Source organism: Rhinolophus hipposideros (assembly GCF_964194185.1).
Source record: "Rhinolophus hipposideros genome assembly, chromosome: 24".
Lineage (NCBI taxonomy): Eukaryota > Metazoa > Chordata > Mammalia > Chiroptera > Rhinolophidae > Rhinolophus > Rhinolophus hipposideros.
The window spans coordinates 2,956,171-2,974,111 of NC_138070.1; the positions used below are offsets into that span (position 1 = coordinate 2,956,171).

The following is a 17,941-nucleotide window of genomic DNA, read 5'->3' on the forward strand; positions in this document are numbered from 1 at the left end:
GAGGTGTGGGGCCGCCACGGACCCAGCCCTGCCTACAGCCCAGGCCGCACCTGCCTCCAGAAAGACCCCTTTCCCTGGGCCCCAGACTCTTCCCAGGTCACCCAGGGCTGCTTCTGCCACAGCCCAGTGGTGGGTGGGTGTCCGGGGTCCCAGCCACCTGAAGGGCCGGCAGACACGCTCAGGAGTGAGGCCCCACGGGTATGTCACGTGTGTGCGGCTCACAGAAGCAGCACTCGCTTATTTGCATGGAGAAAGGATGCTGTGGAAATCTGAGCCCTCGTACCTTCCTTACGTTTTTCATGATACAGCTTCTCTGTGTATTTATCACAGAGGTACCAAGGTTTGTTTCCAATGGGTGTTTCACATTGATTCTTTCAACACGTTAACCTGTTATCTGCGTATTAATCATATAGGAATAGTCTTTGTTCCACAGAAAGGGGCTTTCTTGTGTATCTTGAAACACATCACTGTCTGTCTTGAAACAGAGGAGGATACTAATCATATTAATTCAGGCAATACTTACAAGGCACTCACTCTGTGCCAAACTCTGTTATCAGCATTTCTCATAGATAAAATAGTTTAATCCCACAATCACTCTATCGGGTAGATACAAAAATTTCCCTGTTTCAAAGCTGAGGAAACAGAGGCAAAAGAAGTTTAAGGAACTTGTTGGAAGTCACACAGCTAGGAAGTGGTGATATCGAGAGATGGTTCTCTCCTATAAGAAAAGCCCTCCTGTGCACTTAATGATAAATGCCAACTAACAGCCAACCCCAGGGAGAGACTGTGAGTGTACTAAGAAACACGTCTTTGGTCTTCCTGGTCGGCACAGAGTTCCTAAAATCTTGGGATTCCTAAAGTGATGAGAGTAGTAAAGTAAAGGCATCTTCTTATGTTAATACGGTGGCTTTGGGAAAGCCCAAAGGGTGTGATGGTTGCCTGGGAAACCAACAGTGTGATGAGAGGGTTGGAACTCTGCATCTCATACCCCTGCCTGGACCCCCTACCTCCGACCTCCGGGAGAGGAGAGGAGCTGGAGGCTGACTCAATCACTAGTGGCCACTGATTTTTAATCAGTCATGCTTATGTTCTGAGGCCTCCACAGACATCCACAAGGACAGGGTTTGGAGAGCTTCGGGGTTGGCGCACAAGGAGATTCGAGGAGAGTGGCGCGCTCGGTGAGGGCAGAGGCTCGCTTCCCCACACCTGGCCCTGTGCTTCCCTTCCTCCGGCTGTTCCTCAGCTGTATCCTTTCAGAACAAACCAGCGACCTAGTGAGGAAAATGCTTCTCTGAGTTCTGTGAGCCGCTCTAGCAAATGAGTCGAACCCGAGGAGCGTGTCGTGAAAACCACTGACCTCCAGCAGGCCGCTCGGAAGCCCGGGGGACAGCCTGGATTTGCGAGTGGCATCTGAAGTGGGGGGCAGTCTCGTGGGACTGAGTCCTCAGCCTGTGGAATCTGACATCTGGCCAGGTAAACAGTGTCAGGACGGAGCTAAACTGCAGGGCACCCGCTGGTGTGGGAGCCCTGCTCGGTGACGGTGAGGAAACTCCACCACACATATTGGGATGGGGTTCAGAATTTTTACCCAGTTTTCGGGGGACATTCGGGGACAGTGGGGAATCTGCTCAACAAGAGAGCAGAGCCCCCTCGGACCTGAGCAGCCTCAATCGGCTCCAGCACTGGGGACCATCTGACAGCAGCCTGATTCCAGATTGGCAGACCTTCTGGTTTCTACACTGATGCCTGAAATGTATATTTTTAAGTCAAATGTCCTGATTTTTTTTAATGTTGGCCCAAATTGAAGGGGAAAAAAGAAAACACTCTGCAAGTCAAACAAAACAGGCTCGTGGCCTATATGTTTGCTCCCCAGATCCAAGGGACAATACAATGCTGGGTAGCAAGTGGTCTTGCATTTAGCCGATTCAAGAGACTTGACGTGCTCTTGAAAACACAGGCTTCTTCGCTTTGCAACTATTTCATCCCGGGGGAGATGCAAGTTCCCTTTATTCACTGGGAAATCATCGTGTGCCCTAATGAATCGCTTGGCATCCAAATGCATCAAATCCATCATCGCTGTTTTTATTTTTTAAAAATGATTAAATATCATTTTCTTTCCCTTTATAGCAAGATCCAAGTGACAACCGATCCATCAGCTTATCCGCTGCTGTTTAACTACAGCGTTTTGCATTCATTATTTCCTACTTAAATCATTCTTTTGAAAAGAGGGATAACCTAATCCTGCCACCTGACAGCCGGGAAATTAAATGGCTTGTCTTTAAGATGAGTGTTTCTCTGACCAAACACCACGAGCATGAAATCAAGCTAGACGAGCATCAGCCCCAAATAAGACATACAAGGATTAGCCCCTGGAACACTCAGAAGGTTAAGAAACCTTGTCACCTCCTACACAAACTTGCCAATTGATAAACTATTGTGGAGAGCAACGTGGCAGCAGAAAGCCAGGAAGGCAGCAGTCCCACTGCGGGGACAGACCCTGGAGCTCGGGCATCACATTTTGTCTCTCTGGCCCCCAGTAAGAAATAGCTTTCGTATGGCAACGCAGAAACATCACATACCATATGTAAGGGACACTGAAGTTTCGTGAAATCCTTTTCCTTATTATATGCTATGGATTCTGATATTTTCTGACCTGCGCTAATCTAATTAAATTTCCCTTCTTTTTTTTTCTTTTTTGGAAAGGTGTCGTGACTCATGAATGGGTTACAATCTGAATTTAAAAACCACTATCCCTGAGAAACTAGTGCAAATATTTAAGATTGCACATACAAAAGTGTGCAGTAGGCTCTATAAGAGCAAACAGTTTAAATAATATTCATCTATCAATAGAAGAATGAGTAAATAAATTATGAATTCCGTGCATTATGGACTGTTATTCATCCGGGGCAATAAAAGAACAAGAGCTACATGAAGCGACAGGATTTAATTTAGAAAATGGTACACGGAGCCAAAATGGCACGTTGTAGAATGAGTCTCAGCACACAGTACCATTTATACGGGTCGAAAACACACTACAATGGTATGTATAGGAAGGTCCCTGTCTTAGTTTACTCACTCATACTGTCTAGCTCATCAAAAACAAGGAACGTCTAAGAGACCAATACAGCAGACATGAGCCTAAGGAGACATGACAACTAAATGTAACGTGGGACCCAAAAAACAGGACTTTAGGTAACAACTAAAGAAATCTGAATAAAGTATTATGGAGTTTCGTTAATAATAAAGGATCAGTATTGGTTCATGAACTGTGACAAATGTGACTAAATATAAGGTGTTAATACGTGGGGAACTAGGGGTGGAGTGGGTAGGGAGTGGATACGGGAAATCTCTGTACTGTCTGCTCAGTGTCTCTGTAAATTTCAAACTTGCCTGACAAGTAAAATCTATTAATTAAAAACCATCAAGGGGGTCATCTGGGAACACCTCGGGTAGGAAGGTGCACACCCTCCTGCAAACAGCATCAAGCTGGCTGCAAACCACTCCGGGTCAACAGAATATGGAATCGCATTCTGCCGGTACGTGTGGAAAGAAAGATAGCACGCTGGCCACGGAACTGGGTAAAGCCAAAGAAAATGCCCTTTCAAAGACACAGAGGTTTCTTGTCACGCAGAAAGGGGGCTAACCAGCATAATACCTTCTTTGTAGGTTTAAAGGCTCAGGGCAAGAATTGATGCCATCCAGACCGGCTGTGTTAAATGCACACTTCCAGAGCATCAGGAATTTTCTCCAGGAGACTTGAGGAGTGATGGTGGGGACAGAGAGGGAGGCAAACACTCGTAAGTTCATTTGATTGCTTTTGTCAAAGGCTTGCGCTGGAACTGGGGGAGGTTCCATGGTTTCAGTGGTCGATTTGGTCAGTGTCATGTCACAATAATAAACATGTCAAAAAAGAAATAAATATGTCACAATAACGACATGAAAATAAAATGATTTAATGGAGTGGCTGGGGTTTCTAACAAACACCAACACAAAAGGCCAAATAAAGAGCCATTCCCATTAGTGTCCACTTTGCAAGACACCCTCAGTTAGTTTCATCAACCACCCCTTAGAAATTTGGCATAAGGGCTCCAATACAAAATCACCATGCTGGCAGACCTTTGGAAAGAAAGCCTCCAATTTCCTTGGACTCGGTGTCTGCCTGACAAGAGTTAAACCCCACGGTAGAAATAAAACCTGCACTCAGTAAGAAAAGGCACGACAGAATCTAAATGACACTTGGCATTTCCAAGAGAAACTCATTGTCTATTTCTATGCCACAAAGGCCATGTGGAGCATTACACCAGCAAGGCAGTGATTAAGGCAGAACTTCCTAGAGCCGGAAACAATGAAGCTGAAATTGGGGACTTGGGAAAGCCACCACAACCCCGCCAAAGAGTTGACCTTTGGCAGAATTTCTCTTTGGCACCATCCTCTTCTTTTTTTTAAGGTAACTCTGGTGCTGAGAAAGCAGTCTTGGGCTTAGAATTATCTGGCATATATTTGTTGAGTGCCTACTATGTGCCAGACGCTGTTCTAGAATCTTGAAATCTGGGCTCAACCCTAGATCCCCCAGTCATAGCTCTGGGAGTCTCATTCACCCCATCTCTAAATGGGGCTAATCATGTTACCTTCTTCACAGGGATATTTTGATAATTAAGGAGGATAATAAGTAGCATAGGACCTGGCACACAGTAGGTGCTCAATCAGTGTTCCACTTAGGATTTGCTCCCAGTAAAACGACCCCTGAAAACCCTGCCCACATTGGCACCTCTCCTAGTTTACCTAAAGTGGTCCCATCCTGGTCCATCCTCCAAGATGCTTCATACTCGAAGACAATCCAGCCGCTGTCCAGTTTTTTCATTCAGGAAGGCTAACTCAATACAGTGTTAACATTATGTGAAGAATGGTTTAGTGAGCCATCTTCCCAGAAAGGTTTGTTTTTAAGCACTTTTAAACTCCTGCTCATCCATTAAGGACCAGATCAAATGTCACCTCCTCTGAGGTGCCTTTCCGGATTCCTCCTTACAGAACACACTGCATCCTTTTCCTCGTTCATTGCACGTGGTCTCTCATCCTATAACTGTGCAGAGCGGCACCTACTGGCTAGGTTCGCCGTCTCAGCACCTGTCTTTTGCACCAGTTTCTACCATCTTGAGAGACAACCAGCCGTTCTTCTAAAAGGGACGGTAAAAGTCTAGCCAATTGTTGAGACCTGCTGATACAGGCAACAGGGAGCTACTAGGTCGTGAGGAAAGCAGTGTTTGAAGATTAGTCTGGCAGCTGGTCGCAGAATAGATTAGTGGGGAGAGACCACAGTCAGAGCGCCCACCAGGTAGCCACGGGACATTCTACATATTACCAGGAAAAAGACCTCAGCCAGTGAGACCTTCCTGGTCAGCAGGACGCAAAGGCATGAGGTCAGATACATTCTTGTAAAACCAATGACAAATATATAGATTTTTCTGCTCCAAAACAGCCATCTTGAAAATTGGGGAAACTTCTAAATGTAGCCAGTTTGAAATCTATGAACTTATTCCAGACAGGGCATCACTACTCAAAATGGGTATCAGACGAAGAGGACGGAAAGACAAGCCACAGCCTGGGGGAAGACATCTGCAAAGCACAGAACGCAAAAAGGATTAGTATCTAGGCTATACAAAGAGCTCTTAACACCTAACAATAAGAAAACAAGCAACCCAATTAAAAAATGGGCAAAAGAGCTGAACAGACTCCTCACCAAAGAAGATATACAGACGGAAAATACACATATGAAAAAATGCTCCATAGCCTGCTATTAGGGACAAAATTAAAATAACAACGAGATACCACTACCTACTTATCAGAATGGCTCAAATCCAAAACGCTAACCACCCAATATTAGTGAGGATATGAAGCCACAGGAACCCTCATCCATCCCTGGTGGAAACACACAACGGTGCAGCCACTTTGGAAGACAGTCTGGCGGTTTCTTACAAAACTAAACATACTCTCACCCTACGATCCAGCAATCATACCTCTTTGGTATTTACCCAAAGTAGTTGAAAACTTAGGCCCACAAAAAAATATGCACGTGGATGGTTATGGCAGATTCATTCATAATCGCCAAAGGTTGGAAGCAACCGAGATGAACTTCAATAAGGGATTGGTAAATAAACTGTGGTCCATCTAGACAATGGAATATTATTCAGTGCTGAAAAGAAATGAGCTTTTAAGCCATGGAAAGATGTGAAGGGGCCTGAAATGCATATGACTCAGTGAGAGAAGCCAATCTAAAAAGGCTGCATATTGTGTGATTCCAGCTATACAACATTCTATAAGAGGCAAAATTGTGAAGACAGTAAAAAGATCAGTGGGGTTTTTTAAATTTTTTAAATTTTTTTTTTTTTTTTTTTTTGAGAACTGGCACTCTTACACAGAGAGCTGGCAGGATAAACTAGCGGCAAAATTTCACAAAAGCATCAAAAACTTAAAGCATTGTCGTGTCTTTTGACCTACCCATTGGCTTCTAGCACAGTCTCCTAAAGATTACCTGCAGGAATATTCAAGAGATATTTTGCATTTAAAAAGGAAAAAAAGAATGGTTAAAGGGGACTTTACAAGGGGAAAAGATGAAACATGATAACAATGGCCAGCAGCAATGTTTAAAAGAGGAAAAGAATGAAACATGGTGAATGAATAGAATACACCTCTGTCATATCAATAGAGTATTATGACTGACTCTAAATACTACACTTAAAATGACAGGTTCATTGAAAGGCTCCATGAATCCTAAAATCCTGGGGGGGAAATTACTCATGTATGTCTATTTGTATTTGGGGAGGAAGAGGGCCTGTCACTTTTATAGGTTCTTCAAAGAGGTTAATCTTCAACGATATGACGAGATATGGCCATATATTTATTCTACAGTGTTACAAGAAAACAACAGCTTTCAAAGCTAAACAAATTCTGGTACTGACAACAAAAAAAATGTCTGTGTACATACATGGGAACACATACAAACAAATACACTCATCAATGTATCACCCAGGCTTACCTTTGAATCACACATAGGTTCAAGGATGATTTTTATCTTCTCCGTTTTCCTCAGCTGTATTTTCTAAGTTTTCTACAACTGAATAGCTATTACTTTTGAAGTAAGTAAGCTTTTGTTATGCTGAAAGTGGTCAGCCCGTAAATACACAAAGAGTCTCCCACTGGTTAGAAAAAGAGGTGGAGTGTTTTTAAAACAGTTCTTTTTTTCTTCTTTTTATCGTCTTTTCTTTGGCTGTCCTGAGTCCTTTTGGGGTGGGGGAGGAGTTCTCCATTTCCCATAGGAGAACTCTGTTGCCACTTTCTAGCACAAATTACAGCCGAGCCATGATGGATTCCTACACATCGAATCCTGGTTTTGAACTATTGTGATGGCTGGTACTTAGAGATCTCCAGGGGTCCAATAGCAAACCGCGATCACAAATCCAGGAAAGGTGTGTTTCTACACCCTTTATTTTCTTTTTTTTTTTTTTTTTTTTTTTTTTTTTAATTTATTTATTGGGGTGACAATTGTTAATGAAATTACATAATTTCAGGTGTACAATTCCGTATTACATCATCAATAAATCCCATTGTGTGTTCACCACCCAGAGTCAGTTCTCTTTCCATCACCATATATTTGATCCCCCTTACCCTCATCTCCCTCCCCCCACCCCCCTTACCCTCTGGTAACCACTAAAATATGTATGTGTCTATGAGTTCTTGTTTCTCATTTGTTTGTCTTGTTTTTGGTTTATATACCACATATCAGTGAAATCATAGGGTTCTCTGCTTTTTCTGTCTGACTTATTTCGCTTAGCATTATATTCTCAAGATCCATCCATGTTGTCAGAAATGTTCCTATATCATCTTTCCTTAACGCTGAATAGTATTCCATTGTGTATATATACCACAACTTCTTTATCCATTCATCTATCGAAGGACATTTTGGTTGTTTCCATGTCTTGGCCACCGTAAACAAAGCTGCAATGAACATTGGAGTACACGTGTCTCTATAGAGAAATGCTTTTATATTTTTGGGGTAGATACCCAGGAGAGCGATTGCTGGGTCATATGGTAATTCTATTCGTAATTTCTTGAGGAACCTCCACACTGCCTACAATAATCAAAACAGCATGGTATTGGCGGAAAAACAGACACATAGACCAATGGAATAGAATTGAGAACCCAGAAATAAAACCACATAAATATGGACAGATAATTTTTGACAAAGAAGCTAAAAACATACAATGGAGAAAAGACAGCCTCTTCAATAAATGGTGCTGGGAGAATTGGATAGCCACGTGCAAAAAAATGAAACTGGACTGTTATCTGTCACCATGTACCAAAATTAATTCAAAATGGATCAAAGACTTAAGCATAAGACCTGACACAATAAGCTGCATAGAAGAAAACATAGGTACTAAACTTATGGACCTTGGGTTCAAAGAGCATTTTATGAATTTGACTCCAAAGGCAATGGAAGTAAAAGATAAAATAAACAAATGGGACTATATGAAACTTAAAAGTTTCTGCACAGCAAAAGAAACCATCGACAAAATAAAGAGGCTGCCGACTGAATGGGAGAAGATTTTTGCAAATAGTTCCTCCGATAAGGGTCTAATATCCAAAATATACAAGGAACTCATGAAACTCAACAACAAAAAAACAAACAACCCAATTGAAAAATGGGCAGAGGACCTAAAGAGGCATTTCTCTAAAGAGGACTTACAAATGGCAAATAGACATATGAAAAAATGCTCAACATCACTAATCATCAGAGAAATGCAAATAAAAACCACAATGAGATATCACCTCACCCCAGTCAGAATGGCTATCATCAACAAGACAAATAGCAACAAGTGTTGGAGAGGCTGTGGAGAAAAAGGAACCCTCATACACTGTTGGTGGGAATGCAGACTGGTGCAGCCGCTATGGAAGGCAGTGTGGAGGTTCACCCTTTATTTTCAAATCCTAAAGCTGTTCAAGATAAAATACTTTTGTCTACTTAATGTGTTTACATTCATTAATATTTAAGTCCTTCCTATAACCCAGTAATTCTCAACTCTGGCGACCCATTAAAATCACCTGGACCCTTTGCTTTAAAATGTCAATGCCTGTGACTCTCCCCCGGCCCCCACAGGGGCAAGGCCTGAGGAATGTGGAGTGTTGAAGTCTCCCAGGCTATTCTGATATGTATCCAGCATTGAGAAGCCTCGATTTATTCATTCAACAAGTAGTCATGAAGCCCCTTTTGGGGTTTCCTGGAGCTGCTGGAACAAATCACCACACGTTCAATGGCTTCAAACAACAGCAATTTATTCTCTCGCACTTCTGGAAGGCACAGCTCCAAAATCAAGGTGTGGGCAGGGCGTGGCTCCCTCCGGTGGCTCTGGGGAAAGTCTGTCCATGGCCTTTTCCGCTCCCGGTGGATCAGACACTCGCTGGCCTGTGGCTGCAGCCCTGTCGTCTCTGCCTCCATCTTTGCATTGCCTTCTCCTCTGTGCGTCTATCTTCTAAGGCCACGGCATCAGATTGCAGGACTGCCCGGATAATCCAGGGTGATCTCAACTCAAGATTCTTCACTGAATTCCAGCGGCAAAGACCTTTTTTCACATAAGGTCACAGTCACAAGTTCTGGGGACTAGGACACAGACACATCTCCTGCGGGGCCACCATTCACCCCACTACTGCCTCTATTTCCACATGCCAGTGGTGGGTACAAGAGAGCCGACAGATGCAGAAGGAAAAGAATGCTAAGAGCAGAGCGTGCACAGAGGGGCACCTCCATCTATGCCTGATGAAACGTCAGGGGAGTAGTTTAGAGCGTGGACTCTAAAAGGTAGGTTGCTTTGGTTACTTCCTGTTCTGAGACCTTGGGAATTCATTTAAACCGTGCCTCAACATACATATCTGTTCAATGGGAATAACAATTGTTACTGCCTGACAGGCTCCTATGATTTCTGATTTTTTTTTGAAGTTTATTTTCTTGAAAGATTTATAATAGTGTCTGGCATATAACAAGCATACATGGTTTTTCATTTTTAAAATAAGAGATAAATAGCAAAGTCACACAAAATTGTCCTCAAAGTCATACTAAAACATTCCACTTACCTCTCAATAAATCCTTTCACAGAATGAAAGACACCAACATAAACTGAGACTGACAGGGAAAACTACTTGTTTTTAGAAGTAGAGGTAGCTGTTGTCACTGAACTGTCTTCCCTCTTCTTTTTTCTTTTTCATTTTTTCAATCACAAGAAATACATATATTTTTTGTACTTCCACCATTTTTTTATTCCCATCTCCCAGCACCCCCGACCCCCCTTTGGCAAGCATCAGCCTGTTCTATTTGTCTGTTTCTATTTTGTTCCGTTTATTCTTTTGTTTTATTTTTTAGATTCCACATTTAACTGAAATCCTATGGTATTTGTCTTTCTCTGCCTGACTCATTTCACTATAGTACCCTCTAGGTCCATCTATGTTATCTCAAATGGCAAGGTTTCATGCTTTTTTATTGTTGAATAATATTCCCTTGAGGGTGTCATGTTTTTCTTTTTTTCTTTGTTTAACGAGACTAAGAATCCTTAAGTTCAGTGAAAGATGTACAGTAGTTCATGTTTCACTAATCCATAAAGTGACATATGACACAGTGACTTTCTTCTATTAACATTGTTTATTGCTTAATGTTCAGCTGTTAAATTTCACCAAAAGTGATGAGTTAGTCAAGTCGGTTAAAACTGTGATCCCCTGTGCTCGCTTCAGCAGCACATACACTAAAAACTGTGATGCCTTCATCTGCTCAATGGGTTATACTTTTTGGATTAGAGTAGACAAAGTGAAACATTGACTGCAGGTTTTCCAACCCAGTAAACATTTGCCTTAGACCTTTATTTCACCTTGAGTTGGGTTACAATAATGTGGGGTGTGTCTGTCTGTAAAGATATCTATTTTAGGGGTTTTGTCTTTCTACCTGACGGAGAAGCACAAATGCCTTCTTCCGTGGTCTACACTGAGCTTCCCTCTGCCTCTGTTCCAATTTTTCGATGAAAATGAGCTCTGTGTTGTGGTTTCTGACGACACATAAAGCTGTACCTTATTTTCTCTGAGGTTTGGGTCCCACCAGCCAGACAGAAACCCTTCAAGAACCAACCTTGTCTCTAGCTCTCCAGCTGCACGTGGTTCCCATACAAATAGTCCATCGTCCCGATTTCATTTCCTCTGTTTCCGTGTTATCTGTTCTGAACACTTTCAAATTTGCTTATTTTTCTAATCTCTTCACTCCTTTTTTAGCATCACCAGTCTTTATCTGGCGGTGCTCATCTTTACTCCTCACATTTCCTCACAATGAGTGTTCATTAAAATATTTCAAATTAAGACCTTTACAGCCTTTCTAGCTGAGCGCAGTGGGTCTTCCCATACAACACATTTTTAATTCTTATCACAAAATTTCAGGCAGTTTGTACATTATATTCTATTAAGAACTCTATTCCACCCAACGTTGTCACAATTCAGAGATTACAGCTTTCTGTGAGATGTTTTGTTAGGGATATTCACATATTCACTTTGTTAGCCAGCAAACACGGTCTGTGAGCCTGTATTTCACACCTCATTTGGTATCACAATTCAACAAAAAAGTGTAAGAAGAAGCAATTATTTATTTAGATTATGGAATGGATTTTAGACGGACATGAGATAAGCATGAATTGTCATACAAAGAACAATGCCCACCATCCTGACAACCCAGGGGAGGTCAGAAGCTGAAAGTGAAGGAGAAAGAGGACACAGCAATGTGAGATGGCTCGTAATTATGTAACTCTGGTTATGTAACCACTTTTCTTCTCTTGGAACCTTCTTTCATCTCTTCGAAAAAGCACAAAATCTATTCTTACAAAGCCAAAGTGATAACCACAGCCTGCGTGTCTCCTTCAATGTCAAACATGACCATTTGATCAGTCCAATAGTACAACAAAATTAATTTCCTACGCTTAGACCCCGCGCACCACCATGCAGTACCCTGACTGTGATTTCTGAGGGCGTAAGTACCAGCGTCCCATTGGGACTCCAGCACAACACGAGGGTCAGCAGAACTGTAGTGACTGTCTGGACACCTCTTGTTTCTGCCCTCCCAGCATCCATTCCCCCTCCCCCAGCCTAGAACATTCTCCTGTATTCTAAGCCCATGTCGTTCAGGCACGTCCATCCACCCCCACTTCCAGGGCTGGCTACACAGACTGGTTCGGGTGGGTCCATGATCCAACTTATGCCAAACAGAGCCAGTGACCAGCACCCCCAGAACGTGCGCTGACCTGATGGGGGAAAGCGGTGTTCTCCCTGGAGTGCCCGAGCCAGCAGGATGGCCGCTGAGGGAGCTGGTGGCCCACATGCCCCCAGGAAAGAGGAGCCTGCTGGAGACAATGCCAGCCCAGAGGAGAGACATGAGACGGGTTGACAAGGATGCTGCCTGAGCACCTGGGCCCCGACGCCCTGCTCCCCGTCCAGCCCTGAGCTTGTGCATATGCGTGCGGGACCCCAGCCCCTCTGCTCGTACTTCATTGGTACAGTCCCTGCCGGCCTCCGTGGGACCAAGGCCCCTGATCCGCAGCCCAACACCAGGAGGAAGCCTTCCGGTGGGGACAGTGACACGCACGTCCCTGTGAGAAACAGGGATCAAGCCACAACCTGTGACCAACACCACCTCTGAAGAGTGGCCAACCAGCTGGCTAGTTCTCCCACCTTCTCCCACCTTTCTTCCCTGACAGCACCCATCTCCCACCACAAAGCCTGAGAATCATACCAGATAGTCACTTTCCAAGACTAGCTTGCTTCCTGGGCAAAGGTGTGGAACCCACCATTTACCGATGAGATCCTGTCACGCAGGGTCTCAGCTCCCGCTCCCCGCACAAGAACGCAGGACATGGTGAGGCCAAAAAGGAACACCCACGGAGCCATAGCTAGGGGAGTCTCACCACTATATTCTAGATGGCGGCCGGTCGAGACACAAAGGCAAACATCGCCAGTACCCCAACAAAGGGTCCTCCTGCACCTCAGTCTCGCTGGCGGCCGGGCAAGACACAGGAAGTAGGATCCACACGATCCGCAATCCACAATCCGCTTGCCAACCGCACCTGCTAGCCGCAATCCACTGTCCGCTTCTCTGCCAACCAACCCACCAACCCCACTTGCTAGCTGCAATCCGCCATCTGCTTCTCCGCCTACAAACCAACCCCACTAGCGTAGCCGCGCCGTTATATTAGTGGCTAATGGCTAACCGGTAACAGCTGATGGCCAACCAGCCACGGTGGATGGCCATCTGATTACAGCTGATGGCCAATTACTACCTGAGCCAGCACCTTTCCACGTGAGGCTGAGAGCCTGGAAACTGCTCTCCGGGACTCAGTCCCCACAGATCCAGAGGGAAGACTTCCATGGACACTGCTAAAAAGGTCTTCTCCAGTAAAAAGAGATGTGTGAGGAGAAGCCCCCCTCCCTTTCAGTATACAACTGGGTGAGTCTGTAATGACCGGAACTGCTGCAGCCATATTGCGACCGTAAGGAAAAAAGCTGGAAGATGACAGCCAGTGAACTGGATACAACAGAGTGGGAAGACAGAACACGCCTGGGTGACACAACCACCCCCCTCTAAATGTGTTGTCACGTGAGATGATAAAACCCTACTGTTGTGCCACTTTTAGGCGGGTATTCTATTACTTGCAACTGAAAGCACCTGAGCACATATAAAAATAGTCGGCTCTCTGCATCTATTGACCGCTGAGGAGGTGGGGTGCTCAGCAGGCAGATACAGATTTCCAGAGAAACCTTGGGTCACGTGCAGGTGCAGACCCGAATGTTGAGTTTAGAGAGCAAGGTGCCCATATCAGTTGACCACTATTCCTCCTACAAAGCTCTTGGCCACTCCACCTGAGTCACTTCTTCCCCTTGGAAAGACGTCCTCAGAGGCAGGCAGAACAGAGTTCTAGCTGACGTTGGCTGGGGACACCCAAGCAGAGACAGCTCTTAGCACACAACTCCATTGGAAAAGGCCAGCCCAACCCAATCTCTCCGTTTCTCGTGCTCCCGCCCATCCACCCACTCCCTCATTCATTCATTCATTCACTCACTCCACTCATTCATTCATTCATTCACTCACTCCACTCATTCATTCACTCACTCATTCATTCACTCATTTATGACTCTACTCACTCACTAATTCATCATTCATTTATTCACTCATTCACTCATTCATTCATTTATTCACTTGTTCATTCACTCATTCATCCACTCCCCCTCTCTGTCTAACCCTGTGGACCGTGAGTGTTTAAATACTAGAGGAGTAAGAGAAGAGAACAAGTTATGACAGTAGAAGGTGATAAGTAACAGGTCTGAGGACTTCAAGTCTCACTGAAGTGTGAGTCACTGGTGGTTCTGAAGCAGGGGGAGTGCATGTCCAGCGTAACTGGTTCACCGGAACACCCCCATAGCAAAGGGGTGGTCAGTAAAAGGGGGATGAGCGCAGAGGCCAAGGGACTGGAGGGCAGCCTGTTGGGACAGCGATGAGAGCTCTCTCTGCCTGTTGGGCGTCCTGGTACAGGGTGATTAGCAATGCCGTCCCTCTGCTTCCCAGGAGAGCTCAGCCCGTAAAACCCAAGGCTGGTATCTGAGCTGGAGAAGCTGAGCTGCCTGCCAGCAACACCAAATTCACCCAACTTAACATTCTGAAGCCATAGGCCAATCCCCAGGTGTGATATCAGCAGAATGACTACACTGAAGCACTATGAGACAATTACCCTGTAACTACAGCCACCGTCAGTTTGCTCATAAAAAAGGTACATTTCCCCCTGGCCTCTTAAATCATTTCTATTTCCCCCGTTCGTTCTTTAACTCTTCACTGAAAACAATAACAATAATGACATAATAATAAATTCTTAAAATATGGTTATCAAACCCTGCACTGTGACAAATGTGAGTTCAGGTAATTTCTGCGACTGCCAAGCTAATTAGGTCACTGGAGTATAAAAAGCATAGCGAACAAAAGCGGGTTGTCCCTGGAAAGGAGCCATTTGGAAGCTGTGTGACTCAGCTGTGCTGACGAGCGCCGAGGAGCACATCCCCTGAGAGGCAGAGGTCTCGCTGTCCTTACACACACGTGACGCTGTCCTCAGCGTTTGCAGCGTCCCCTGGCCCACCATTGCCGAGCCACCTACAGGATCTCAGCGCTTACCTGCTCTGCGTGTCCGGGTGATGGCCCACACAGGTGAGGGTGGCTGTCGTCTGATCGTCGCCATGATCTATTTCTTCCTGGACTGCCCAGTGCTCTTCACTGCTGATTCTCACTGCCATTATTTTCACACCTGCTGCTGCCTTAATTCTGTGGGGTAGGAAAAATAGATATATAATCACCGCGACAAGACAGGCAGTAAAAATGTGGTGCTACAGCATTCCCTCTGGGAATGTAGGGAAGAGTAGCAGTAAGTGGCTTTTCTTTGAAAACTAACTGTCCTGTCGGTTTACAATCACCCCGAAGCAGGAGCCCAGCATTTTGCCCCGTGTGTTACTTTTCTGTGAATCGGTGTGTCTGGGCAGAAGTGGAGGGGCTCTACAGGGCCTGCTGTTCACGTGGAGATGGGGAAGGGTCTCCACGAGGTGGGAAGGAGCATAGAGGCTGAGGGGGCTGAGGGGGTTGCCCCATCCAGGGGACCGCGGAGGAGGCAACCACGCCGTGAGAAGGAGACAGCAGGGACACATTGTCCGCAGGAGAAAAATAAACACAGCGTTCAGGCGGGATGCTGTGGCCAGATTCTGCCTGATAGGGTGTTTGCAGAAGGCAGATCCCCAAGGAAGAACGCAAGGGCCCTCATCCACGGCCGGCGGGAATGTCAAATGGTGCAGCCGCTGTGGAAAACAGTTTGGCAGGAGCTCAAAACATGAAACACAGAGTTACCATGTGACTCAGTAATTCCACTCCTAGATATCGACCCAAAATTATTGCAAACAGAGACTCAAACAAATATTTGTACATGAGTGCTCACCATAGCACTACTTATAATGGCCAAAAAGTAGAAGGCTCCAGATGCCCATCAACGGATGAATGGGCAAAGAAAATGTGGTCCGTCCACTCCGTGGAATACCCCTCAGCCATGGAAAGGATGGTAGCGCTGACACACGCTGCCATGTAATGAACCTCAGAAACAGGATTCCAAGTGAGAGAAGCGGTCACCAGAGGCCACTTATCATATGATTCCATTTACATAAAATATGGTTCCTTTTGTATGATTCCATTACATATGATTCCATTTATATAAAATATCCAGAATAGGTAAACCCACAGCGAAGAAAGCAGACTGATGGTTGCCAGGAGCCAAGTGGGGCGGGGGGTGGAGAGTAACTGCTTAAGTAACATGGATGGGTCTCCTTTCGGGGTAATAAAAATGCTCTGGAACGAGATGCAGGTATGTTTGGACAACACGGTGAATGTACGAAATGCCACTGAATTATTCATATGGAAACAGTTCATTTCATGGTATATGAAATTTACCTCAATAAAAACATGAAAGAAAAGGGGGGAAAAAACAGGTGAATGGCCCTTCTCAGGAATGGTTGACACCTGAAAAAAAGGATGTATCAAAGTCAGAAAGTCTTTACAGCCAAAGAAAGAAACGTCTAAAGGCAGCATTTCAAGCAGCGGGAGAAAGCCCTGGACTCAAGGCTTGTCCTCTGCCCCCTGCTTTGCTGCCTCCACGGGGACCCCCAGGGGAGGCTTAGGGAATTCAAACGCTGTGTATCTAACTACATACAGAAGAAATGTCCCTGCTTCCTGTGAGGCCTGCCTTACAGCCCTGTCCGGGGACACTAAGGCATTCACCTGCCAGCTCCCGCATGTGACATTTCCTGAGAAATCGCTGCCAATCCCTGGGGACACTCAGCGGCCTTTTCTTGTCCTGACTCGGTCATTGTTCCTGCTGAATTCTGTGACCCAATCTGCTGCTTCCTCAAAGCTTTCTTTCTCGCCATCATGATGTTCCAGGAATTAATTTATGCGAACCACGAATAGAGGCGTCCTGTTCTGTCCCTGCTTTGAGCCATTCCATCTTGCTGCCAAATGGGGCGACGGGAGAGAACGTTCCAGAACTCGTGTACTTGAGAAGCAGAGTTGATGGCACCTCCTCATTTCTATGGGCACTTGCTACTTGAGCAGCTTATCACGTTCTTTCACAAATATACACACGCACATACACACACACACTCACACACACCTACATACACCACACACGCACACACTCACACACACGCACACACTCACACACTCTCACACACACTCACACACACACTCTCACACACACACATGCACACACATGCAACACACACTCACACTCACAAACACACACACACACCTGCTCACGGAGAGCCCTCGTCAAGCAGCCCCAGGCTCAGGCTTATTTCCATTATTCTCAATGTCCAGATGTACAGACTGTGACCCTCCCCCCCCACAGCGAGTGCCCAGCTGGCGGTCAGAGAGCTGGTCGATGCCAGAGCCAGGATTAGGAACCAAACCCGCTCCCCTTCCCTTGGGCTCTGCCCCGTGCGTGGCGAGTTTCCTTCGTGGCCCACACGTGTTGTCGGCCCCCATCACTGGGCGCTAGTTACCAGCCCTCTCTCTCCTTCTGTCCTACAGGTGCCCACTGAAGCTTCTCCCTTGCATTTTTTGCATATGATTTCTTTCATTCTGATGTACAAGCGAGGCCCAGGTCCCCTCCCTTGACATGAGGGACGTCACTGGGCAGCGTCTGACTGGACTCGGGGAGCAGCGTCTCCCCCACTGTCCTCCTTTGTTTTCTTCTTTGCCCCCCCACCCCGTGACTTCTGTGCTCACAGTCCTCTCCTCAGCATATGTGAAAACCTGCCTGTCTTTCCTGCTCTTTTGGAAGGTACTTCT

The 17,941-nt window shown here is 45.5% G+C and overlaps 1 protein-coding gene across 4 annotated transcripts in view; it reads right to left on the minus strand.

Moving 5' to 3' along the window:
• LOC308492551 (transmembrane protein 132B) overlaps positions 1–17,941 on the minus strand; it is a 262,945-nt gene that overhangs the window by 90,004 nt on the left and 155,000 nt on the right. For 3 of the 4 annotated variants that reach the window (XM_081037697.1, XM_081037699.1, XM_081037700.1), the window contains exon 3: positions 15,230–15,376. The exons of the other annotated variant lie outside the window; for it this stretch is intronic. In XM_081037697.1, the coding sequence (XP_080893823.1) occupies positions 15,230–15,376 (147 nt within the window). The remainder of the gene's footprint in view (positions 1–15,229; positions 15,377–17,941) is intronic. 4 annotated transcript variants of the gene reach the window in all.